Source organism: Dama dama, chromosome X (assembly GCF_033118175.1).
Source record: "Dama dama isolate Ldn47 chromosome X, ASM3311817v1, whole genome shotgun sequence".
NCBI classification, from domain to species: Eukaryota; Metazoa; Chordata; class Mammalia; order Artiodactyla; family Cervidae; genus Dama; species Dama dama.
Genome location: NC_083714.1, coordinates 10,002,344 through 10,029,621, shown reverse-complemented (window position 1 = coordinate 10,029,621; position 27,278 = coordinate 10,002,344). Strand labels below are relative to the sequence as shown.

The 27,278-nt window shown below is 42.3% G+C and overlaps 1 protein-coding gene across 1 annotated transcript; it reads left to right on the top strand.

The window, feature by feature from the left end:
• Window positions 1-10,602: 10,602 nt before the first annotated feature.
• On the top strand, window positions 10,603-22,248 carry SLC25A53 (solute carrier family 25 member 53). Its single transcript, XM_061136838.1, has 2 exons — window positions 10,603-10,941; window positions 19,705-22,248. The coding sequence occupies exons 1-2, from the start codon at window positions 10,754-10,756 to the stop codon at window positions 20,654-20,656; spliced, it is 1,140 nt and encodes a 379-aa protein (XP_060992821.1). The 5' UTR covers window positions 10,603-10,753; the 3' UTR covers window positions 20,657-22,248.
• Window positions 22,249-27,278: the final 5,030 nt, after the last annotated feature.

Below are 27,278 nucleotides of genomic sequence, written 5' to 3'. Positions count from 1 at the left end.
GGGGTCGCAAGAGTCGGACACGACCTAGCAACTAAACCACCACCGGGGACGTATTATTAGAACATGGAGACCCAGAGAAATATCCTAAGGTTCTGGGGAGATGAGTTAGCCCTCCCTCTGAGGGTGAACTTAACGTATACGATCACAGTCCGTACTAAGCAGTTAGCCATCTGCAAAGAAATAAACTGTCTGATTACATGACTGAATGATCTAGATACATAGAGAAAAATGTCAATGAAGAAATCTGAGTCATTTCAGGGAGGCAAACCTAAAACATTTAATAGGCAGAAAACTAAGTCATTTAAAGCATGCATTGGTTTTTCCTGGGGAATTTTTATCCTCCATTCCTGATATTTTATCTCCTACATGGAGGAACAGGCATGACCAAACCCACGAGGCCTCTCTATATAACTCACTTCTCTACCTAGAGAATCATTTCCGTTGTTAGTGAGGTTGGATGAACAAACAAGTTGCACAGCAGAGGCCCTCTCCCATCAAACTCTTGAAGCAAGCTGCCCTTATAGAGCACATGTTTGCTCTGCCCTCAGGAGTGGGTCTATGAACAGATCCACAGCTCTTCTCCTCTTTTCTGTCTCACTGACTCCCAAACTATTCCAACGGTTTTGCTCCAATTTGGTTGAGTTTTTAAGAGGCCCTAGAAATACATTCTTCCACATCTTGACTCCAAACCAATTAAGAAATATGAAAATTAAGGAGAAAAATACATCAACTTTGTTCCTTATAAAGCTGATACTGTAGAATGTGCCTAAGATTTCACACAAGGCAAGTGGGCTTCGTATTCATGAACCCCAGAACTGCACAGATTTATCCACCCTGCAGTGATGTATCTGGACAGTCAGAAAGAACCAGGACTGCAATGCATATCTCTCTGTGTTCTAGTGAAGGCATTCTATGTGTACTCAAGAAGAGTGGCTTGCTTGCAAGTCTATCCTTGTAGCAGGAGAAAGCGTTTCAGGACACCTTCTTTGAGAAACTCTTCTCAAAATGGGTAAACTCGGCTTGTTCTGACTGTGTACCCACAAAGCCATCTTCTGAGGTTATGGCTTCCTATGCATCTCAGGGAGCAGTGTGCAGCAATACCCTCTTCTTCCCTTCACAAACATGGCTGCAGCAAAGGCTTGTCTGGGCAACGGGATTGGAAAAAATTTCTGAAATTCCAAGAGTATGATGAAAATCATACATCATGAAATTTTATCCTGGGAATCCAAAAAGGAATTGAGGAAATGTTCAAAACCTATCCCCACATATAAACCCACACACAGACTATAGCCAAAATTATGAAATCCTACCAAACCTCCACAGGTCAGCAAATCTCTGTCTTATCCAATGGTTACAAACTGTAGAAAAAGAGAAATCACCATATGGCTCAGATATCCATTTCTTTTTGACAAACACCACCAAAACAATAGCCATATTTTCATCTCTCAGGATACTGTGGGTTGACTGGGTTCAGCTGGGTGGTTTTCTGCTCCACGTGGAGTCTCACCTGTGGCTGTTGTCAGCTGGAGGCTCCACTAGGCTAAAACATCCAAGAAAGCTCATTCACATGGATGAGCACTGGTACTGGCTTCTGCTGGGGAATCAGCTGGGGCTGTTGATAGAAGCGTCTTGGTTGTCCTCCAGATCACTCCATGTGTAGGGTTACTAGATTATATTTAAACCATTTAAATTTGAATTTAAAATAAACAACAAATATTCTTAGTGTAAATTCATTGCAAAAAAATATTTCTTTCTTCATCTGAAGTTCAAGTACAACTGGGCATCCTGTGTGTTTACTTGCTAAATCTGGCAACCCTAGCAAAGGAGCATGTGAACCTACAAGTCTAAGAACAGACCTTCTGAGGTGACTCTTCACTGAGGCCTGCCTGGGAAAAATGAAGAGATCACATTTGGAAGAAAAAAGCTGTTAATGACTGATGCTGGTAGAATGAAGGGTAAATGGACATTGCCATACACTATTGGCCTTGGAGTACAGAATGAAGCAGGGCAAAGGCTAATAGAGTTTTCCCAAGAGAACGTACTGGTCATAGCAATGACCCTCTTCCACCAACACAAGAGAAGTCTCCACATGTGGATGTCACCAGATGGTCAATACCGAAATCAGATTGATTATATTCTTTGCAGCTGAAGATGGGAAAGCTCTAAACAAAGCTTCAGCAAAAATAAGACTGGCAGCTGACTGTGGCTCAGATCATGAACTCCTTATTGCCAAATTAAGACTTAAACTGAAGAAATCAGTGAAAACCCATTCAGGTATGATGTAAATCAAATCCCTTAGGATTATACAGTGGAAGTGACAAATAGATTCAAGGGATTAGATCTGATAGACAGAGTGCCTGAAGAACTATGGACGGAGGTTCATGGCATTGTACAGGAGACAGGGATCAAGACCATCCCCAAGAGAAAGAAATGCAAAAAAGCAAAACAGCTGTCTGAGGAGACCTTACTAATAGCTGTGAAAAGACGAGAAGCAAATGGCAAAGGAGAAAAGGAAAGATATTCCCATTTGAATGTAGACTTCCAAAGAGCAGCAAGGAGAGATAAGAAACCCTTCTTCAGTGATCAGTGCAAAGAAATAGAGGAAAACAATAGAATGGGAAAGACTAGAGATCTCTTCAAGAAAATCAGAGATACCAAGGGAACATCTCATGCAAAGATGGGCACAATAAAGGACAGAAATGGTATGGACCTAACAAGCATAAGATATTAAGAAGAGGTAGCAAAAACACACAGAAGAACTATACAAAAAAGATCTTCACAGCCCAGATAATCACGATGGAATGATCATCCACCTAGAGCCAGCCATCCTGGAATGAGAACTTGAGTGGGTCTTAGGAAGCATCACTATGAACAAAGCTAGTGGAGGTGATGGAATTCCAGTTGAGCTATTTCAAATCCTAAAAGATGATGCTGTGAAAGTGCTGTACTCAATATGCCAGCAAATTGGGAAAACTCAACAGTGGACACAGGACTGGAAAAGGTCAGTTTTCATTCCAATCCCAAAGAAAGGCAATACCAAAGAATGCTCAAACTACCATACAATTGTACTCATCTCACACCTTAGTAATGTTCAAAATTCTCCAAGCCAGTTTTCAACAATACATGAACCGTGAACTTCCAGATTCTCATTCTCAACAGGTGACACCATGCCCAAGGGATTGAAGATGGGTTCTTGAGGGTCAGGTTTGATAGATATTACAATGATCTGGCGGGGGGGGGGTGGATTCCTTGGCAGTCCAGTGGTTAGGACTCTGCACCCTTGCTCCTGAGGGCCTGGGTTCCATACCTGGTCAGGGAACTAAAATCCCACAAACTGTGTGGTGCAGACCAAAAAACAAAACAACCCACAATGGTCTGTGAACCTCCAAAAGACCATAGCCACAGTACACAAACAGATCAACTACATCTGGAATATTAAAAATTTCACATTCTTCTGGTGAGTGGGATTAGAGGTGGTTAGGCAAAAAAAAAAAAAAAAAAAAAGTCTGAAAAGGCTCCTGACAATGAAAGAAGATTGACAAACACTGCATATACACAGTGACCTCTTATGTAGGTGATAGGCCATCGGGAGTTAAGGACAGGTCATTTAAAATTCCCCATAGATACTCATTCAACAACACTCTTGTTGCTGTTGGTGTTGATGATGGTAATGATGATTGATGATGATGAAAGCGATGGAATCCTGCCCCTGGGGTCAAGAGAATAGAGTATTGGGATTATGTGAATTAGCAACAGATGTTTCCCCTATGAAAGATGATATGGAGGTTAAAGGAAATTAATATTTACAAAATTAATGTAGACAAGTGGTACTCTAAATTGCATTTCCTTTCAACTTAACACTTATTTAGTTACCTGTTTAATCCTATACTTCAGATAAGGGTAAGAAGTTAGGAGAGGTGAAGTAAACCAGGGAAACTGCTTTGAATGCCTGCACAGTACTTGAACTTGAAATAACCCTAAAACTTTCCCCACTATATTCTGAAGCTACCAGGGTTCTAAATGCCATTTTTTCTCTTGACACTGGCATTCAGTGCTGTCCAAGGTATTGCTCCATTGGTTAATAATGATCTATATTACTTTTCCATTGAAGTATAATTGATTTAAAATATGTTAGTTTCTAGTATAGAATAAAGTGATTCAGTTATACATATATGTACACATATCCTTTTTAATAGTCTTTTTCATTATGGTTTATTACAGGATACTGAATATAGTTCCCTGTGTTATACAGTAGGACTGTGTTGTTTATCTATTTTATAGATGTTAGTGTGTATGTGCTAATCCCAAACTCATAATTTATCCCTCCCTGCTCCCCTTTTCTCCTTTGGTAACTGTAAGTTCATCTTCTGTGTCTATGAGTGTGTTTCTGTTCTGTAAATAAGGTCACTTATATATTTTAGATTCCACATATAGGTGATATCCTATGACATTTGCCTTTCTCTTTCTGACTTACTTTACTCAGTATCATAATCACTTGGTCCATCCATGTTGCTGCAAATGGCATTATTTTATCCTTTTTTTATGGCCAAACAGCATTCTATTTTATATATATATATATATATATATATATATATATATATATATGATATTTAGGTTGGTACCATGTCTTGGCTACTGTAAAATGTGCTGCTATGAATATTGGGATGCATGAATCTTTTCAAATTAGAGTTTTTTTCAAGATATATGCCCAGAAGTGGAATTGCTGAATCACATGGCAACTCTATTTTTAGTTTTCTAAGGAACTTCCAGTATGTTAGCAAATTTGGAAAACTCAGCAGTGACCACAGGACTGGAAAAGGTCAGTTTTCATTCCAATCCCAAAGAAAGACACTGCCAAATAATGTTCAAACAACCACACAGTTGCACTTATTTCACATGCTAGCAAGGTAATGCTCCAAATCTTTCAAGCTAGGCTTCAGTAGTATGTGAACCAAGAACATCCAGATGTGCAGGCTGGATTTAGGAAAGGCAGAGGAACCAGAGATCAAATTGGCAATATCTGTTGGATCATAGAAATAGCAAGGGAATTTAAAACAATCTGCTTCATTGACTAAAGCCTTTGACAGTGTGGATCACAACAAAATGTGGAAAATTCTTAGATATGGGAGTACCAGACCACCTTACCCATCTCCTGAGAAACCTGTACGCAGGGCAAGAAGCAATAGAACCAGACATGGAACAATGGACTAGTTCCAGATTGGGAAAGGAGTACAAAAAGGCTGTATGTTGTCACCCTGCTTATTTAACTTCTATGCAGAATACATCATGTGAAATGCCAGGCTGGATTAAGCTCAAGCAGGAATGAAGATTGCTGTGAGAACTATCAACAACCTCGGATATGCAGATGATACCACTCTAATGGCAGAAAGTGATAAGGAACAAGAGAGCCTCCTGATGAAGGTGAAAGAAGAGAGTGAAAAGGCTGGCTTAAAACTCAACATTCAAAAAATGAAGATCATGGCATCCAGTCCCATTACTTCATGGCAAATAGATGGGGAAACAATGGAAACAGTGACAGACTTTATTTTCTTGGGCTCCCAAATCACTGTGAACAGTGACGGCAGCCATGAAATTGAAAGACATTTGCTCCTTGTTAGAAAAGCTATGACCAACCTAGACAGCATATTAACTAGCAGAGATATCACTTTGTTGACAAAGGTCTATATATTCAAAGCTATGGTTTTTTTCACTAGTCATGTACAGATGTAAAAGTTGGACCATAAAGAGGGCTGAGCACTGAAGAATTGATGCTTTTGAATTGTGGTGCTGGAGAACTCTTGGGAGTCCCTTGGACAGCAGTGAAATCAAACCAGTCAATCCTAAAGGAAATCAACCCTGAATATTCATTAGAAGGACTGATGCTGAAGCTGAAACTCCAATACTTTGGCCACCTGATGAAAAGAGCCAAGTCATTGGAAAAGACCCTGATGCTGGGAAACATTGAGGGCAGGAGGAGAAGGGGGCGACAGAGGAGATGGTTGGATGGCATCACAGACTCAATGGACATGAGTTTGAGCAAACTCTGGGAGACAGAGAAGGACAGGGAAGCCTGGCATGCTGCAGTTCATGGGGTCGCAAAGAGTCAAACATGACTTAGTGACTGAACAACAACTACAAGGAACTTCCATATTACTTTCCCTCTTGGCTGCACCAATTTACATTCCCACCCACAGTGTAGGAAGGTTCCCTTTTCTCCACACCCTCTTCAGCATTTGTTATTTGTGGTATTTTTAATGATGGCCATTCTGAACACTGTGTAATACCTCATTGTAGTTTCGATCTGCATTTCTTTAATAATTAGTGATATTAAGCAACTTTTCATATGCAACTGGCCATTTGTATGAATAATTACCTATATATTACTTTTAAATTATACTATAATTACATATTTGAAAACACTATGAATGGTAATTTTTTATTCCCACAGCCTCCTCCCTGAATTTGGGATTCACAGAGATCTAGGGAGGAAGTGAATATGAAGACGCCACTGAGTGGGTTTCTAAAAACATGGTAAGTAGTGGAAAAACCACAGCAAAATATAACACTGACTGATGGAGTTTTCAATAAAGTAGCTATAGTAGAAATCTATGTACGTTTCAATGTATATATAATACATAAAGCAAATATACCACAAAGGAGGTGGTAACAGGAACCTATTAAGGTGAGGTTTCTACATATCAAGTGGTAATATACTGATTCTGAATAGACTGTGAAAAGTTAAGTAGGTAGTTTATAATCTACAGAGCAACCACAAAAAATGTTATACAAAGACAGATATTTAAAATCAGAGTAAAAAACATTAAAATGAAGTACTCCAAGGCATTCAGATAAGCCAGAGGAAAGCAAGAAAGGGGAAACAGGGTAAAGAAAAACAGAGAGGACCAACAAAACATGAAAAATAGTGGTAGATCTAAATCAAGACATACCACCAATAATTAATTGTAAATGACTTAAATACATAATTAAATGAACTAGATTGTCAGAATGGATTTAAAAAACAATAAAGAGAAACACAAATAATGCTCCAACTATATGTTGGCTACAAGAACTCACTTCAAATATAGTGACATAGGTAGTGTAAAACGATGAATAAAAACACACCATGTAAACACTGATCAGAAGAAAGCAGGAGAATCTATTGATTATATTATCAGACAATTGTCAACTTGAAAACAAAGATAGTTACCAGGGGTAAAGAGGGGCAGTCAATTCACCAGGAAGATACAATAATTATAAATATGTATTATACCTAATAACAGTCTTAAAATACATGAAGCAAAACTGAAGGAACTGAAAGGGAAATAGACAAATCCACAATTATAATTGGGATCTTCAATATTCCTCTCTCACTAATAGAATCAGTAGGCAAAAAATCAGCAGTCATAGATGAACTGAACACCACCATCAACCAACTAGATTTAATTGACATTTATAGAGTGGTCCACTCTAAAACAGCAGAATGCACATTCTTTTCAAATGCACATGGAACATTCAGCAAGATAGACTATGTCCTGAGTCAAGAACCAAATCTTAATAATTAAAAAAAACTGAAACCAAACAGATCGTGTTATCGGACAATAATGGAATAAAATTCTAGAAATCAAGAATAGAAAGGTAACATGAAAATCTCCAAGAACTGGGAAACTGAACAACACATATTTAATTCATGGGTCAAAGAGAAAGTAAGTCTCAAGGGAAATGAAAAATACATAGAACAGAAATCAACTATACTTCAATTAAAAATACATAGAACAGTATTAAAGTGAAAATAAAAGCAAAAACCTACAGCTATCAAAACTGGGGAGTCAGAAAACACGTAGGTCATTTTCAGATTGACTACAAAAAGACACAGGAGATATTTTTGGCATAATGGAACTCTTGTATATCCTGACTGTGTTGTGGTTATACAATTGTATGTAATTTTCAAGGCTTACCAAACTGGACACTAAAAGAAGTGAATTTTATTTTCTCTAAATTATACCTTAATGAAAACAATTTAAAAGCATGCATCTGCATGAGACAAGTGCTCGGGCCTGGTGCACTGAGAAGACCCAGAGGGATGGGGTAGAGAGGGAGGTGGGAGGGGGGATCAGGATGGGGAATACATGTAAATCCATGGCTGATTCATGTCAATGTATGACAAAACCCACAACAATATTGTAAAGTAATTCACCTCCAACTAATAAAAATAAATGAAAAAAAAAATAAAAGCATGCATCTTGTTAAGTGAAGAACATAAGTAGCAGACCAGCATTATTCTGTCATTCCAATTTCATATCTAACAAATAAATAAAACAGTTGATGAGTAGACCATTGTATCTATTTATGTATGTATATTTCAATATACATATAAAATTGTATGCCAAGTACCAATCAAACAGTAGCAGTGGTTGCCTTTGGGGAGTGGAATGCAAAGGATTTCACTTTGTGCATCTGTGAGGCATTTTAAACCACATGTAAATTATTTATATTTATAATCCATCATGAAACAGTATATATGGAAGATATTATGATAAACAGAGTACTGAGGAAAATAAAAATAATATTCAATATACACTTAAAACATATTTGTCTAACTCTTTGATCCACTGAAATTAATGTAGGAATGATAATTAGCTCCATATGGTTTTTAATCTAAAAAGGCAAAAAATAAAATCAAGTTCAGTGGCTACAGCTAAAAATTTAAATAAATGTGATCTATGTTCCTTCAGAATTATAGTTCATTTCAACCCTGAATATTCATTGGAAGGAGTGATGCTGATGTTGAAACTCCAATACTTTGACCACATGATGTGAAGAGCCAACTCATTGGAAAAGACCCTGATGCTGGGAAAGATTGAGGGCAGGAGGAGAAGAGGGTGACAGAGGATGAGTGGACTGGATGGCATCACGGACTCAATGGACACAAGTTTGAGCAAACTCCAGGAGATGGTGAAGGACGGGGATGCCTGGTGTGCTGCAGTCCATGGAGTTGCAAAGAGTCAGACATGACTTAGCGACTGACCAACAACAAAAGGGAAGATGTTCTATCCTTGGTGAATAATAATAGTATCTTTTAAGAACATCAAATGATCAGGAACTGTGACTGGGTATGATTGTAATAGAGAAAATGTTATGGGGGAATATGGGCATCTTGTCCATGAACAGTTTCTAGGTAGGTTCTCACTGGATTTTGTGATATCCTGCTCTTAATGGCAGTGTCATTTTTTAATGGTTGTGCCCCGCCCCCCGCCTTCCTTTATTAGTTAGAACCTACTAGGCCCAAGATGATAGAAGACTTCCAGTTGACCCCGAGCCTCATTATACATTCATTGCAACATATTAGCATGCTAAAGGACATGATTTTCTAGCAAGAACTTGAAAATCCATCCAATTGCTCTTTTTGTACCTCTGACAGAGCTAGCTTTGGCAGTGTGGAGGGAAGAGGGCCCAACCCCCTCCCCAAGGGGACATGGGGCCTACTTTGAGAGGACAGACCCCTTGAGGAGTTGAGCCCAGGAAGACACTCAGTCATGTCAAACACACTCCCGCTGCTTGCTTCTTCATGGGCAGTACGGCTATCAGCTAGGAATGTCTTTGCAAGGATCGCAAAGGGAAGGGGAGATACACAGCCCTGCCTCTGGAACTTCGGTCCTCTGAGCAGATCTGGAGGTCTTGCATTATATAAGTGAACCTGTTCCTTCCAAATAGAGGCTTGCAAACACAGGCTGGGTGGCTGCCTCTTCTTCCCAGAAGGAGGCTCGCTTTCCACGCATCCTGCGAACTCCCTGTCCCAGCCGCCCGGAAAATCGCTTCTTGGAGTTCATTTCTTAGGGGCAGTCATCTCTGAGCTTGGAGACATAGGGAGTAGCCCCACACTCACAGGGAAAGGCAGAGCCACCTCCACACATCTCTTCCGTCCCCTTTGCTCTGTAGGAGAGCTCTAGTGAGCCTAGGCCTGTCAGGAGAATTCTTGGTTTTTACGCGAACACACCCTGTGTGTCAATCTGCATACCCGACCTAGGGACCACAGGGCGCCTGTTTCGCTGGAGTGGGCCCTGAAGCGGTGCAGCCTAGCAAGAGCTTGAAAATCCATCCAATTGCTCTTTTCTTACCTCTGACGGAGGAGCCTGGTGGGCTGCAGTCCATGGGGTCGCTAAGAGTCGGACACCACTGAGCGACTTCACTTTCATGCATTGGAAAAGGAAATGGCAACCCACCCCAGTGTTCTTGCCTGGAGAATCCCAGAGACGGGGGAGCGTAGTAGGCTGCCGTCTATGGGGTCGCACAGAGTCGGACACGACTGAAGCGACGCAGCAGCAGCCGCAGTGGAACCCACCTCCTGCCTCTGCACAGCCAGGCCGCTGGAGTGCTTCTTCGGCGGCCTTTCAGTTCTGGCGATTCGATAAACAGAGAGGCCCCCAATCCTGATGGAGCTCGTCCCTCCTCTCTCCGGACCAGGCAATCGCGCCCTTTTTCTTTACCTGTGCTCGGTCGGTGGACAGCGAATGCTCCGGCGTGGACAAGTGTGGATGCCGCCTTCCGGTCTCCGTGGCCCTGCAGGGGAAAAGGATGACGCCTCCTCTACCGCTAAGCAACTCGGAGCCGCCGGACGGAGCCTCTTCGCCCAGCTTTGGGTAGCTGAGTCGAGGCAGCTCGGTTCCCAAGGCAGAAGCGGCCGCCCCCGCCCACTCGCTGGGCACTCCCAGCAGCCGCCGCTTCTTTTAACCTCTGCGGGTTGAGACAAAAGAGCATGATGAGTCGGGCAGCCAGGCCAATCAGCGGGGCGAGGGGGCGGCCTCCCCGCGCAGCCTCCTGCTCAGGGCCATTGCTAGCAAAAAGGAGTAGCTGGCTGGCGGGGTCTGCAGCACACAGGCGCGGGAGCCAGTGCGGTGTCAAGTGCAGCTCGGACTCTTGGACCCTGCCGATTGGCATTTTACCGTGAGTTTGCTGCTTGCCCTTCACTTTCTTTCTCTTTCACCTCTTCCACCTCTGCTGTCCTCCACGCTTTGAGACCGGATGCCTTCAACACGAGGTGGGACAGACATCAAGCGAACAGTAAAAGTTCCTCACCTTTGTACAGAGGGAAGGGGGAAAAAGCATTTACCGAGCGCTTTCTACTTGCAAATGGGCTTGCACGGACAACTTATTTATTCTTCTCAACAGCCTTAGGAAGGAGGTAGCAGTATGCCCATTTAACAGAGAGGGGACTTAAGCACCCAGTCACTATGCTTAGGAAGTGCAGAGCTAAGAGCTCACACTCAAGTCTACAAGTCTGATTTCAAAGGCTTCCCCCTACTCCTCTCTACTCTCAGATTGAGAGTTAGTTGAGAAAAGCCAAAGCCAAAGTGGAAATGAAAAGGCCCATTTGGAACTATATAGAATTAGTGAGCAAAGACTATTATCTCCATTTTACAGATAAGGAAACAGGCCCAAGGTTAGGCAGCTTGCCCCACATCACACAGCAAATAAATATCAGCATCCGGTTTTACTCTGTTGTTTTCCAAATACCAACTCTTTGCCCATCTGAGCTGCCTAGAGGGCATTTTTTTTTACATGAGTGGTCTTAAACCAGCTCAGCTGCAGTCTTAGTGTGCTGGTAGTGCTGAGGGAGGGCTTGGAGAGGCAATGCAAAGAGGGATAGGGAAAGAGGTAGGAAACTTGTATGGTACCCATTGTACAGAAGAAGAAAACTGAGGCATTTTTCTTTCTCTGTTTACACTACAACAAGCTGCTTGCTTTTGCTTTCAGTAAAACATTATTTTTACAGCTTATGACCTGAAAGGAGACAAGACTCAGAGAGGTAAAATGACTTGCCTGAAATTAAAAGGTGAAGCCAAAACTTGTATCATATCTCTCTGACACCAGGATCCATGCTATTAACCAAAGTATGGGTATGAAGCTGGCTGCCTCAGAATCATTTTGAAAAGCTTGTTAGAAATACAGATTCCTAAGCTCTGCCTTTGGAGGATTCAGATTTACTAAGAACTAGGGCTGGGGAGGGTGATTTATATTTTTAACCAGTGCTGTAGTTAATTCTGAGGTGTAGAGTGGTTTGTGAACCACTGCTAGAGACACTACATTATGCTTATGGCAATAAGTAAATGAAGATGTGGCCAATGTATCTCTCCATACAGTAGCTGTCATGAAATGTAACTTGAGAGCAGAGGTTCCTACATAGGGTCCTTCCTGAAATTGTTTGTGAAGAGTAGAATTTGAACTATGTATATTCTTCTGAGTCCATAGCTTTATAGATGTTCAAATAAGTCTGTGGCCCAGAAATGGTTAAGAACCACTCCCCTACAATCTTTCTTCCTAACATTTTCTCTTTCAACTTGTACTTGAGGAAGAAGTCTGAGAAACAAAACATAATTTGATCTAACCCCCTAAATACAGCTCTCTGCCGCTGATATAGCTCTTTCATTTCCTGGCTTGAGGGCACGTTGCTAGGTTGCCCTTCTGTGAGCTCTTGAGGGGACCTCTCCTTTGCTGGATTTGAAATCACTGGCCACAGAGAAGGAGCAACTCCATGGAAACAGCATGCAGGGCTGTCCAGAGTGAATGGGCCGTGAAGCCCATGACAGAGAAATCTGCACCATTTTCCGTGACTTCTGGTTCTTGAAGAGCAGATCTTACTTCCCTTATGTAGATTGTGGTTAGGAGGCCCCCTTCCAGGCTTGTTCTTGACTCCTGATGCCTGGAAGCAAGTGAATAATCTGATGCCTTGTGATTGCTGTTGGGTTGTGTTCAACCTGCCAAGGAACTTTACCTGTTCCTTTCTGTCTTCTCATTGACTACCTCAATACATAGAGTTCCTTGGAGTAAACAATGCAAATTTGGAGCTTAAGCACTTTCCATCTGAGGACTGTGGACTTTCTCATGGGTGGAACAGTAGCAAAGGGATGGAGGGTGGAGGATGTAGAAGTAGAGTGAAGCCTCACCTCACATAATCAGGGGTGATGCTGGCACAGCTCTTGGATTTCCTTCAGACTCTTGCTCTGCTCCCCAATATCATGACAACTGACCCCGGGTCTCTTGCAGACTCTTATTCTGTGTTTAAATAGGCTTCACTGCCAAAGTAGGTGATCTACAGTTGGACTTGGTGGGGGTGGGATCAAGTAGGACAAAGAATAGATCCTGTAGCTCTGACAAAAAATAGTGGAAAGAGAAAGACTGTATGCTGGTGCCTGGATTGGGCCCTTAGAACAAAGTGAAGGTCTCTTTGGGCAAGGCTGGGAGGAGGATTTGCTGAACTGGCTCCAGTTAGATAAATGTATCCCTGATCTCTGGCATCAGTGTGTGGGAGTATTTCCCAATTCATGGCTCTAATGAGACCACATTTTCCAACTGTAACAAAGAAACCTTAAAAGACTGAAAGTTATGAAGGTAATGCTCTTAGTTGAAACAATAATAGCTGCCCTTGGCTGCCTGCCTTCTTGGTGCCAGGGAATTTCCATTTGTTATCTTATTTAAGCTTCTCAGCAATGCTGAGACAGGCAATGTTATCCCACTTTGCAAATAGGAAAACTGAGTTTCATGGAGGTTAACACACCTTGTAAGTGGAGGCACTGGGATTCCAGTCCGGGGCTGTGTCAGACTCCAAAGCCCATGACAACTCTTCTCTGTTGTCTTCCAAACAAACAATTTAAACAAAAAAATCCTTTCATTTTATTTTTTAAATCAATTTTAATTGCTATAGAGTTTATTTACCATCTTGTGTTAATTTCTGCTGTACAGCAAATGATTGTTATATATATATGCATATATAAATGTATACACACACACACACACACACACACATATGTATAAAGCTTCCCATGTGGCACTAGTGGTAAAGAACCCCCTGCCGATGCAGGGGACATAGGAGACATGGGCTCAATCCCTAGTTTAGGAAGATCCTCTGAAGGAAATAGCTACCTATTCCAGTATTCTTGGATACCATGGACAGAGAAGCCTGGTGAGCTACAGTCCATAGGGTTGCAAAGAGTTGGATGTGACTGAAGTGAGTTAGCATGCACATATGTTCAGTTCAGTCGCTCAGGTGTGTCCGACTCTTTGTGACCCCATGGACTGTGGCACGCCAGGCTTCCCTGTCCATTACCAACTCCCAGAGCTTACTCAAACTCATGTCCAGCAAGTCAGTGATGCCATCCAACCATCTCATCCTCTGTCCATCCCCTTCTCCTCCTGCCTTCAGTCTTTCCCAGCATCAGAGTCTTTTCGATTGAGTCAGTCCTTTGCATCAGGTGGCCAAAGTATTGGAGTTTCATTTCAGTATCAGTCCTTCCAATGAATATTCAGGACTGATTTCCTTTTATGGACCACAGCCTTGTCTAACTCAATGAAACTATGGGCCATGCCATGTAGGGCCACCCAAGATGTACAGGTCATGGTGGAGAGTTCTGACAAAATGTGGTCCACTGGAGAAGGGAATGGCAAACCACTTCAGTATTCTTGCCTTGAGAACCCCATGAACACACATATGTATGTATGTATGTGTATATATACATATATATATATGCACACACATATATATGCACATTCTTTTTATATTCTTTTCCATTATAGTTTTTCATAGGATATTGAATAGAGTTCTCTGTGCTATATACAGTAGGACTTTGTTGTTTATCCCTACTATATATAAAAGCTTACATGTGCTAACCCCAACCTCCCACACCATCCCTTCCCCAACTCCTTCCCTCTTGGCACCTACCAGTCTGTTTTCTACATCCTTGATTCTGTTTCTGTTTCATAGATAGGTTCATTTCCAACAAACAATTTAAAATGCACACTGCAGACAACCCAGTTTATTAGACTGATTTCAGACTTTAGAGCAATGTTGTTGTAATCTTACCTATATTCCTGGGATCTCATTTTAAAAATACAACTACTAATATAATGTATGGACCAACTTGTATACTGGGTACCATACTAAGTATTTTGTATACTTCATCTCATGCAACCTTCATGACAATCATTTTACAGGTAAGGGTACTGAGGTTCAGAGAGTGTAAGAGATTTGGCCAAGGTCATAAAGCTAGGAAGTGGAGCAGTGAAATTCGAACCCAGGGCTATCTGATTCTAGAGCCTGTATCTTTATGCTATAATGCACTGCAGTGGGGCAAACAAATAAGGCACTCATTATAAACTGACTTGTCTCTGTCAGCCACAGATCTCTCTTCTTCCCACAGCCTGCATCCAGAACTGGGTACCACTCATGCTTTTAGGCATCTGTGCTTTAGGCCGCTTCCTCAGCCTAGAACTCCTGCCCTCACTCCTCCATCTAACTAGAGCCTGCTCATGGGTCAAGAATCAAGTCAGATGCCCCCTCTCAGAGAAATTTTAGGCTGCTCCCTATGCTCAGTCAGTCAGCTCAGTTGCTCAGTTGTGTCCAACTCTTTGTGACTCCGTGGTCTGCAGCGCTCCAGGCTTCCCTGTCCATCACCAACTCCCAGAGCTTGCTCAAACTTATGTGCAGCAAGTTAGTGATGCCATCCAACCATCTCATCCTCTGTCGTCCCCTTCTCCTGCCCTCAATCTTTCCCAGCATCAGGGTCTTTTCCAGTGAGTCAGTTCTTCACATCAGGTGGCCAAAGTATTGGAGCTTCAGCTTCAGCATCAGTCCTTCTGATGAATATTCAGGACTGATTTCCTTTAGGATGGACTGCTTTGATCTCCTTGCAGTCCAAGGGACTCTCAAGAGTCTTCTCCAACACCACAGTTCAAAAGCATCAACTCTTTGGTGATCAGCTTTCTTTATGGTTCAACTCTCACATCTATACATGACTACTGGAAAAGCCATAGCTTTTGACTATATGGGCCTTTGTCAGCAAAGTGAGGTCTCTACTTTTTAATATGCTATCTAGGTTTGTCATGGCTTTTCTTCCAAGGAGAAAGCATCTTTTAATTTCATGGCTGCAGTCACCATCTGCAGTGATTTTGGAGCCCAAGAAAATAAAGTCTCTCACTGTTTCCCCATCTATTTGCCATGAAGTGTTGGGACCAGATGCCATGATTTTCATTTTTTGAATGTTGAGTTTTAAGCCAGCTTTTTTGCTCTCCTCTTTCATTTACATCAAGAGGCTTCCCTGATAGCTCAGGTGATAAAGAATCTGCCTGCAATGCAGGAGACCCTGGTTTGATTCCTGGGTCGGGAAGATCCTCTGGAGAAGAGATAGGCTACCCACTCCAGTATTCTTGTGCTTCCCTTGTGGCTCAGCTGGTAAAGAATCTGCCTGCAATGAGGGAGACCTGGGTTCGATCCCTGGGTTGGGAAGACCCCCTGGATATCTCCCTATGCTATGTGAAATATATTGCTCTTATGTTTTTCTCTGTCCTTGATTAGCATAAGCTTTCTTTTGCCTTCCAGTATAGTTTAACTCATGGTTGACCTGTCTCCCCCGCTAGATTCTCAAGCCCTCCAGGGCTGGTACCAAGTCCTGTTCACCCCTGCTTCACAGTGACTTACCCACAGTGATTGACATGTGTTTGTGAGCAGACCAAAGGACTGACAGAGGGATGCCTGGAATAAATGGACACATATAGGGCTGGATTCTGGCATGATCATGCAGGCTGTGCATCTGGGCTAGACTAGCCAGGGAAGTCTGGAATCCTTTCCACTCACTTTCCAAGGTTGTAAACATAGGAGATGCATCATAGGGCCCAGGGGGTAACTGCTCTAGGCTGACTCCAGGCTTGTTCTGAGGCCCCTACTTTGGAATTCTTGTGTAAGGGGCCAGGCTGTCCAGGATTGCTTTTATAACACCTTTGCATTCACAGAAGAAAGGTCTTCCTTGCCTCCCATGTGAACACAGGATTTGTCCCACCATACCATTTTAAATGGTTCTGAGTGTGCTGCAGGAGCATGTGCAGCATCCGCATAGGTGTGAGGTGGGGAAACATCTTTAAAAAAAAAAAATACAGTTGACTGATGCCACCATGCCATGGATGGTCAACCACTTTATCTCATTTTATTTTGTTAATCTTTACAACAACCCTTTGAGGGAGGTCTATTGTCCCTCGTCTGTAGCCAAAGAAACTGAGACTGAGTGAAGTGTCTTGCCTAAGGTCATACAACTAAGCAAATGGTGGAGGCAGAATTCAGACTCAGGACTGTCTGCCCCCAAAGGCTGGCATTTTAACAGGAAAACACATGGGAGAAAAATTGACTCCCTCTCCCCCATAAAACAGGATGAGTTAGATTTATAAAATTATAAAATTATGACAGATATTTCAGGTAAGGTGTTTCTGAATTATTGTTCACTTTTAATCCCTGAAAAAGATTGACCAAAACAGAAGGAACCAAGGGTGGAAAAGCACGATTCCTCTATCAAATACTGGCCTGAATTCCTCTTCATCAACCCCCTGCCACATGCACAGTATGAGGATGCCTAGAGAGCACCCCCCTACCCTAGCCCCTGGTGTCTGCTCATTTCATAACTGAGATGCTTGAGGCTCCAAGATGTCAATATATTTCTAAAGGTCACAAAAGAAGTTGAAAAGAGAACTGGCACTGAGAATTTGGTCTGCCAAATTCTAGCCCAGTTTTCTTTCAGCTAAATTGGCCCGCCTTACAGTCAATCAACACATGTTTGCAGGTTACTCTGGAAAATGTGGGGAGGAAGTGGAATATTACTGCATTCTGAGATAGAAGAGGGGACAAACGTTTCCCTCACCACCTGTCCTTATGCATGTGCAGATAAAACTTGGAGAGAAATCCTTGGTAGGACAGCTGGGTAATTTTGGGCTCCCCTGTGGCTTTGGGGGCCAGATAGGAGCTCCCCTCCAAGGAAAGGGGTCAGCTTTGGCTCCTGGGATATGGAGGGGGCTGCCATGGGCCCAGGAGTGCCCTGGAAGGATGTAAGGAGTGGGCCTCTTGAGCCTGTGCTCCTGGCCAGTTCTTAGCTAAAGGATCCAAAGCAGAGGAGCCTTCCCATCCTTCTGGCCATGAGGGTTAAGGAGTTGAGGCTTAAGGGCCTCCGAACTGCTGAGGGTAGGGGAGGGCTAGTGGCAGGGCACAGGAGGCTGAGCCTCTACCCCCTCCCCCTAGACAGACTGTGGCTTGAGGGGGGTGGGGTTGTAAGGTCAGATAGTGGACTGTGGATGGAGCAGGAGCAAAAAGCCAGGGAGAAGCTTATGGGGGTCATTCTGGAAGGAGAAGCACTTCAAGGCAAGTTCTTGAGTGCAGCAGCCCAGGGAAGGCTGCAGTGGGCTTCTTTCAGGGCCTGGCTTCTAGCCCACCCCCAGTTCCTCAGCCTGGTGACCCCTTTGTCCCTATCGGATGGGCTAGCGTAACTAGAGCCCCAATAGCTCTCTCCTCTGGGGACTACACAGTCCAGGGTTCTGTGTGAAACCTCTGGGTCTGCAGTTCCTACCAGGCTTCCTGTCCATCTAGATATGAGTCTGATGTCCAGTCATGGTCCCTGTGCCCCTGTCCCCCTCTCCCCCACCACACCACTTCCTGTTCCTCTCCACACACCATCCCCAAGCCACACACCCTGTCCTCTCACCCCTAGTTCCTTCCTGACAACTCCCTCAGGTTCTCAGATCTGTGCTGACCATTCATTTCTTCTTGATCCCAAAATTCTTTCATGGGCCCTGGCTCCCCAGTTACCTTTCATACTACTCCATCTGCTCCCAGACTACTCCCAGGTAGGAGCAACAGCTTGGAATCTTTGCACAACCTCTTCCCTCTAGTATAGTGGCTCTGAACCAGGGCAATTTTATCTTCTTTCCTCACCCCGAGGACATAAGGTAATATCTTTAGATATTTCTGTTTGTTATAGCTGTGCTGTGCTGTGCTTAGTCACTCAGTCATGTCTGACTCTTTGCGACCCCATGGACTGTAGCTCGCCAGGCTCCTCTGTCCATGGGGATTCTCCAGGCAAGAACACTGGAGTGGGTTGCCGTGCCCTCCTCTTGCTATAACTGGGTGGGTCACAACTTGTGCCACAGGATACCACTAAACATCATACGGTGCACAGGGTGGGCACCTGTGATGAAGAATTATCTGGCCCCAAATGTCAATAGCCTGTACATTGAGAACACCTGCACTGTTATACAGCAACAGGTCTACAAGGTTAAGCTCAAAAACTGTCATGTACGGAGCCTTTTCTTGCTAAACTTCCAGGAATAGTTACTCTTTCTGTTCCTCAATTGGGAGAGGGGAGCGGGGTGTTGCCATGAGACAGCTAGCACATCATCAAGAATCTGTAAAAAAAGAGGCAAGGAGCTTCCCTGCTCCCTAAATTTACTACTATCTTTTAGAGAAAGTCCTGGACTACACCCTACAGGCCTTTCTGCCTGATAAGATAGTGCCACTTTTTGGAAAGGGAAGAGCAACTTATTATTTTAACAGTTTATCAAATGCAAGATTTCATATGGTGAATGCAGTAAGGATGGGGAGCCCTCCTTCACTAATTTTATTTTCTTCATTCTTCAACCTTCTTTGAATATGAGAATATTTGCTGGGTCAGAAAAACACTGTAGGGGTGACTTTGTTCAGCACAACTAACTGCCTTTGTTTTAATTTAAGGTGGAGGAATTCTTTCTTAAGAGTGTACATATTTCTCAGAAACTGGCCCAGAGAATTACTTGTTTCTTTAGAGCTGAGTTTCTTGAGCCTCTGATTCTAACTAAGCAATGAAGATGCTTGCCAAAAGATTTCATTGGTCAGTCTAACCTCTTTTTTTCCACTCTTGCCAGTTTCTTCCATCTGCACCCAGGTATCTTCAGCATGGGGGAACAAAACCACTCTCCCGGGAAGGAGCTTCAGCCCTGGACACGAAAAGAGGCTCCAGGAAAGAGAAGCTGGCACTCCCATGCCTACGCCCTTGGTGCCATTTCCAACTTTATGTCTACTTTTCTGACCTTTCCTATCTATAAGGTTATGTTCCGGCAACAGATCCATGCTGTGGCGGTGTCAGAGGCTGTGAGGCAACTTTGGCATGAAGGCCCTCAATACTTCTACCGGGGAATCTACCCACCTCTTCTCTCCAAGACATTGCAAGGGACTCTGCTGTTTGGGACTTACGATAGCATGCTGTTTTGTCTCTCCCCTGTTGGGCCACACTCCCTGGGGCACCGCTGGGCTGCGGGGCTCATGTCTGGTGTGGTGGAGGCTGTGGCACTCAGCCCCTTTGAGAGGGTGCAAAATGTGCTCCAAGATGGTCGCAAGCAAGCTCGCTTTCCCAGCACCTTCAGCATTCTCAAGGAATTTCACTCTTATGGGCTTTGGGGCCGGCTGTCACAGGGTTACTATCGTGGTTTCTGGCCTGTCCTTCTCAGGAACAGCCTGGGGAGTGCTCTGTATTTTTCCTTCAAGGATCCCATCCAGAATAGCTTGGCAGAGCAGGGCCTGCCCCACTGGGTTCCTGCCTTGGTGTCTGGGAGTGTCAATGGAACAATCACCTGCCTAGTTCTGTATCCTCTGATTGTGCTGGTTGCCAATATGCAGTCCCACATTGGCTGGCAGAGCATGCCAAGCTTATGGGCTTCTGTCCAGGATGTGTGGGACACTCGGGGCCGAAAGGTATTTATGATATACCGGGGAGGTTCCCTGGTCATCCTAAGGTCCAGTGTAACCTGGGGCCTCACTACTGCTATCCATGACTTCCTGCAGAGGAGGTATCATTCCAGGAAAGAGCTGAAAGACTGACTGGCTGCAGGCGGTGTAGTGTGGCCATGGCAACTTGTCATTCTAAGCCTTCCTGGGGTGCCTTAAATAGCTTACTTCTTTGGTTTGGTCACCTAATACAACTATTCTTTAAAATCTCAACCGTCAGTGCACTCGAGAAGGTCCCAACTACCAGCCTGTTGTGTAAAGACAAAACCCAATAGGGTTCCTTGGTTAGAAAAAGAAATTCACCCCAGTTTATCCACAGCTTCAACAGGCTCAGACCCAGGAGGGCTTTAAGTAACATGTCACCTGCATGAAATGTCATTCCTTTAAGGAATTTACTGACATTAAGAGGAAACTCTAAAAGATGACCTTAATCAGGCACTGTGAGTTCTGGGACCCCTCCAGTTGTCTTCTGGGCCAAACTGAGTGGAGGACCAGGAATTCCAATTTCAGAGAACTAAGCTTGACTCTTGGGATGGGGATTCCAGAGACTTTTTCAGATGGCTACGTTTTCATGACACTGTTCACTACCCCTGCCACCACCACTCTCACTTTTCAAAGTTGTGGGTGCTAGTTTCAGGGTAGTGGTTGTGGCTGGAAATCCTGAATTAGACTTGCCTCAACTGATCAGGTGCCACAAGAACTGGTGGGAATGGGAAGAAGTGTGGACCCTGTATGGATGGAAGAAGTTTAGTTACATGCAGAATAGAAAATTCTACTATTGGTTGATTGGTGTTACACGCTGGGACATTTCTGATAGCAAGGCAATAACATTGCCTAGTAACCACTTGAGTTTCCCTAAGAAATCTGGAACTGAAATGACTGTATCTCTTCATAAATAATTGCATATTTTATTGCCATGGATAAATATAATTACTGTGACATAAGTTAAAGATCTGAAATTGTAGCCTGTCATTTAAAGCCATTCAAAATATGGCCCCATAAAATTTGTAGCATATTATCACACCATTCCCACTTACATAGATCCCATGCTCTAGCCAAACTGGAGTATTGTTCCCTCCTCAAACATGCTACTAACTTTCCCATAGCCATGCTTTGGCCCACTCTATCTTCTCCACCTGTAATACCTGTTCTCTACATGCCAGTCTGCCAAAATCCTTCCAGTTCTTCAAAGCCCAGCTCAGATGCCACCTTCTCTAAGGAGCCTCTTCTGATTGCCCCTACTGAATGTGATTGCCTCTAAGTAAATGTGACATTAGTTTCTTGTGATGTCTCTTTCCAATTACACTTCATACGTGGTACTGATTCCATTATGTCACTGAGCTCATGTGGTCCTCTGTTCTTGATGTTCTTCAATATCTCCTACTAGACTGTAAAATTTCTTAAAAGCAGGGATTCTTGTATATGTTTTTAAATCTCCCATTGTGCCTAGGTGCTCAATAATGTTGGTTGAATTATTGAATTGATTATCAAGCTGTGATATGGTCTTTATACTCAGGGTGCTGTCCCTTGTACATGAAGATAATGTTATTGATTCATTTTCATGAAGACATCTGTCTTTAGGGTGTGATTTTTGTTTTATTAGTGGATTAAGTTTTGTGCTAATGATAATGATTCTGATGATGATGATAATAATAATACCAACAATAATTAAAAGTGACTTTCAACTGGGACATTTGATGAGTTTGTGTTATTGGTGGCATGTTTGTTATTGGCAACACTTTGGATCTGAAATTCACAGAGACATTGCCTAATAGTCCGATATTTATTTTTAGCTCTGGAATTTTGAGGATTTCCAAGATGACATACATTGCAGTTTTTCCCTTATAGATGATATCATGTAATGATCTCCACATGTATCTCCTTCCTTACCAAACCAAAATTGTCATTTGTAATGATCTGACTATAGATCCTGGCTGTGGGGATTCCTCACTGAATATCAGAGAAGTTAAAGACATGGCTATAAGCATTATGAGATCAGAAAGCATTTGCCAGCAAGATCAACAAAAAAATGGCTGGTCCAGAATCGCTGCAGATGCATTCCCATGTCTGATCCCTCTGCAGACCTGGATGTGGTGGGTCAGTACTCTGCTTGTAGATTCAGTGACAGGGAGCACAGAGTCTGTACCAGGGAAGGAAAAGTAGAAGAGCAGTTAGTTCTACTTAAAGGCTAGCTCTCAGAATACAAAAAATCATTACTTAGATAATGACTTCAGTTTATAAGCTGAACAGAAGGGGATAGACTATGGTACTCTCCCACTTTTTTATTCAAGATAAAATATGGTACTCCCCCACATTTATTTCTAAGCACACTGTCCATTTTCACTTATGTCACTATGTCAGTCCATGTCTGTTCCTTCATTTTAACTTATTTAGAAATAAGTTCAAACTTCTAGAAAAGCTGCCAACATAAACAGAGTTCAAAGAACACTCATATACCCTTTACCCCAAATCACCTACTATTAACATTTTACACCATTTGCTTTATTACTTGAGCACTCGTTCTCCACACACATGATATTTTTTGCTGAACTGAGTTGCAATTTTTAATATTTCTAGATTCAATATTTGTAGATTCAAATTCTTTTAAAAAGACAGTGCTTTATCTCTATGACACTGGCACAGTTATTATCGAATATTAGAAAATGAAAGATTCGATATTTGTAGATTCAAATTCTTTTAAAAAGACTGAGGGCTTTATCTCTATGACACCAGCACAGTTATTATTGAATATTAGAAAATGAAAGCTCACAGCAGATTTTAAAGCTATAGTGACTATTTGTCTTTTTAAAAATTTTACATTTTCATTATGCATGTTAATACTTGAAGTTATGCAATTATAAATAATAATTTACAACTAAAGCATGTTATAATTGACATAATTTATTTTTCAAACTGGTTCATATAAAATTTTAAAATTACGTAGGCTGGGCTTCCCTGGTGGCTCAGTGGTAAAGAATCTGCCTGCCAATGCAGGAGACCCCAGTTCAATCCCTGGTCCTGGAAGATCCCACATGCCATGGAGCCACTAAGCCTGTGCGCCACAACTATTAAGCCAGTGCTCTGGAGCCTGGAAGTCACAACTACCGAGTCCATGCACCCTAGAGCCCGTGCTCTGCAACAAGAGAAGCCACTGCAGTGAGAAGCCTGTGCTCTGCAACTAGGGAGTAGCCCCCACTCTCTGAAACTAGAGAAAAGCCCTTGCAGCAATGAAGACTCAGCACATACAATAAATAAGCAAATAAAATTATATTAAAAAACACATAGGCTGATCAACTTTTCCCATTTAAATCTTCTGAGTAAAATTTGAGAGTGTAATAGTTTTCTAGTAGTTTTAAATATCACTATTTAATTTTGTGGTGTTAATATTGTTTTCTGACATTTAAAAATTGTTTTTGGATTTAAGATCAATAAAATAAGGAGACAATAAATACCTATGTCCATTTAAAACTTATAAAATGTAGAATTTAACACTAAAGCTACTTTGTATAAAAAGGTGAAAGAAAAAGAATAAAAATCCCTGTATGAGCTCTGCCTATTTTGGTCTAAATATAAACTACAGCAGCTTCCTAAAGCTCAAAGTGAAATAATAAGTAATTAATGTATTGCAACTATTATCACAATTATATGTTTTATTAAGACAATTTTGCTTTTAACATTTATTTTTAAACATTAATAGCATTGTAATTTATGTGTTTGGGATAACCACGTATAGTGTAGTAAAGTTAATAAAATAATGTTATGGAGGAGACAAACATCATGATAATTCAGGAAAAAAGTGAAAAATTTTCCTAAAGAATAAGGTGAAAATACTGTAGTTCCCTGTTCTGTTCCCTTTCCAACTTCTCTTTGTCTTTCATTTCCTCAAATCTTCAATGCTTCCTCCTTCTCAGTCCCAGTTCATGACCTTACTTTCTCTCTCATTAGGAAAAGTGGAGCATTCAGAATAGAATTACCAGTTAGAAGAACATTTATAAAGTTACTGCACATGTAATGACCACCCAAGACAAGACATTCAGCATCTTGATAACCCTCACCACTATTCCTCCTGCACTCCAAGCCCCTCACTGATGCCATTCCTCCACTCATCCTAGAGATAACTCCCATGCTGACAAATATGATACCATTTCTTTACTTTTTTTTAAATAGATTTATCTTCCTGTTACTGGGAGGGGAACCCCTTCCAGGGCCCAAGAGTGAGCTCTTGTCTAACAATCGAAAAGGAATTGTCCAAGGAGACACATGTACTGACAAAGCAAAAGACTTTATTGGCAAGGGGCGCCCAAGTGGACAGCAGCAGGGAAAGGGAACCTGGGAGAACTGTTCTACCACGTGGCTCAAAATCTCAGGTTTTATGATAATGGAGTTAATTTCCTGGTTGTCTCTGGCTAACCATCTTGCCTGTGCCTATATTTGGTCTGACTCAAGGTCTTTCCTGGTGGCACGTGCATCTCTCAGCCAAGATGGATTCCAGCAAGAAGGTTTCTGGTAGGTTGGCAGGACATAGTATGTGCTAGTGTCTCCTCTCTCCTTTTGGCCTCTCCTGAATTCTTCCAGCTGGTGGTAGCTTGCCAGTTCTGTGCTCCTTATCAGGACCTCCTGATGTGAGATAACTCATGCAAGTGGTTGTTATCCTGCCTGGCCAGGGCAGGCAGTTTTGGTCAGTGGTTCCCTAACATTCCATATAAGCATTCCTAAACAATGCAGTTTTATTTTACAGATATTCGAACTTTATGTACTTGGGATTGTGACTAGCTTCCCAGGTGGCGCAGTGGTAAAGAATCCGCCTGCCAATGCAGGAGACTCAGAAGACGTGGGTTTGATCCCTCAGTTGGGAAGATCCCCTGAAAGAGGAAAATGGCAACTCACTCCAGTATTCTTGCCTGGAGAATCCCATGGACAAATGGCTACAGTCAGGCCAGCTACAATCTATGGGGTTGCAGAGTCAGACAAGACTAAGCATACATGCACACCTTTCATATTATTTGTGAGATTCATCCACATTGTTGCAAGTAGTTCTAGTTATTTCATTTTTCTAAAATAAATTTACTTTCAGTTCAGTTCAGTTGCTCAGGCGTGTCCTACTCTTTGTGACCCCATGGACTGCAGCACACCAGGCCTCCCTGTCCACCACCAACTCCCGGAGTTTACCCAAACCCATGTCCATTGAGTCGGTGAGGCCATCCAACCATCTCATCCTCTGTCATCCCCTTCTCCTCCTGCCCTCAATTTTTCCCAGCATCAGGGTCTTTTCAAATGAGACAACTCTTCGTAGCAGGTGGCCAAAGTATTGGAGTTTCAGCTTCAACATCAGTCCTTCCAATGAACACTCAGGACTGATCTCCTTTAGGATGGACTGGTTGGATCTCCTTGCAGTCCAAGGGACTCTCAAGAGTCTTCTCCGACACCACAGTTCAAAAGCATCAATTCTTCAGCACTCAGCTTTCTTTACAGTCCAACTCTCACATCCATACATGACTACTGGAAAAGCCATAGCCTTGACTAGGGTCGACCTTTGTTGGCAAATTAATGTCTCTGCTTTTTAAAATGCTGTCTAGGTTGGTCATAGCTTTCCTTCCAAGGAGTAAGCATCTTTTAATTTCATGGCTGCAGTCACCATCTGCAGTGATTTTGGAGCGCCCCCCCCCCAACAAAAAAACCGTCAGCCACTGTTTACACTTTAAAAAGATGTTTTTAAAGAGAATTTTTAACTTCACAGCAAATTTGAGAGGAAGGTAAGGAGAGTTCCTGTATAAGTCCTGCTGCTCCCTGTACATAGCCTCCTCAATTATCAGCATAGCACCAGACTGGTTTTGTTACAATTTGTTACAATTGATGAATCTATATTGATACATCATTGTCACCCAAAGTCCATAGTTTACTTTAGGGTTCACGCCTAGGACTATACATTCTATGGGTTTGGACAAATGCATAAAGACATGTATCCACCATTATGAATTTCATCAGAGTAGTCTCATTGCCACCCCTCCAATCCTCTGTGCTCTGCCTATTCAGCCCCATTCCACCCCAGTTCTGGCAACCACTGTCGTTTCACTATCTCCATAGTTTTACCTTTTCCAGAATGTCATATAGTTAGTATCATACACTATGTAGCTTTTTCGCATAGACTTCTTTCACTTGATAATGTGCATTTAAATTTGTGCCATGTCTTTTTGGGGCTCATTTCATTTTAGCACTGAATAATAATTCCAACTTCAAGATTTATCACAGTTTATTTATCTATTCATATACTGAATGGCATCTGGATTGCTTCCAAGTTTTGTCAGTTGTGAATAAAGTTGTTACAAACATCCATGTGCAGATTTTTGTGTGGACATGTTTTAAACTCCTTTGGACAAATATCAAAGAGCACAATTGCTGAATTGTATAGTAAGCATACAGTTTTTGTATAGTAAGCATACAGTTTAATTTGGTAAGAAACTGTCAAACTGGCTTACAATGTGGCTGTATCCTTTTGCATTGCCACCAGTAATAAATGAGCATTCCTACTGCTCCATATCTTTGCCAGCATTTGATTGTCAGTGTTATGAACTTTGGGCATTCTAGTATGTGTACAGTGGTATCTCACTGTTGTTTGGTTATTTCACTTTTATTTTTGTATGTACCATTGTGTGAATATACCACAATTTATCCCTGAAAACTTTCTGCTTGCTTCCAGTTTTTGACTGTTACAAAG

Bases quoted from the DNA above. Each gene is read 5' to 3' on its own strand.
- SLC25A53 (XM_061136838.1), top strand. From the start codon at position 10,754: ATGATGAGTCGGGCAGCCAGGCCAATCAGCGGGGCGAGGGGGCGGCCT. The intron at 10,942-19,704 runs GTGAGTTTGCTG...CACTCTTGCCAG, and splicing joins CTGCCGATTGGCATTTTACC to TTTCTTCCATCTGCACCCAG.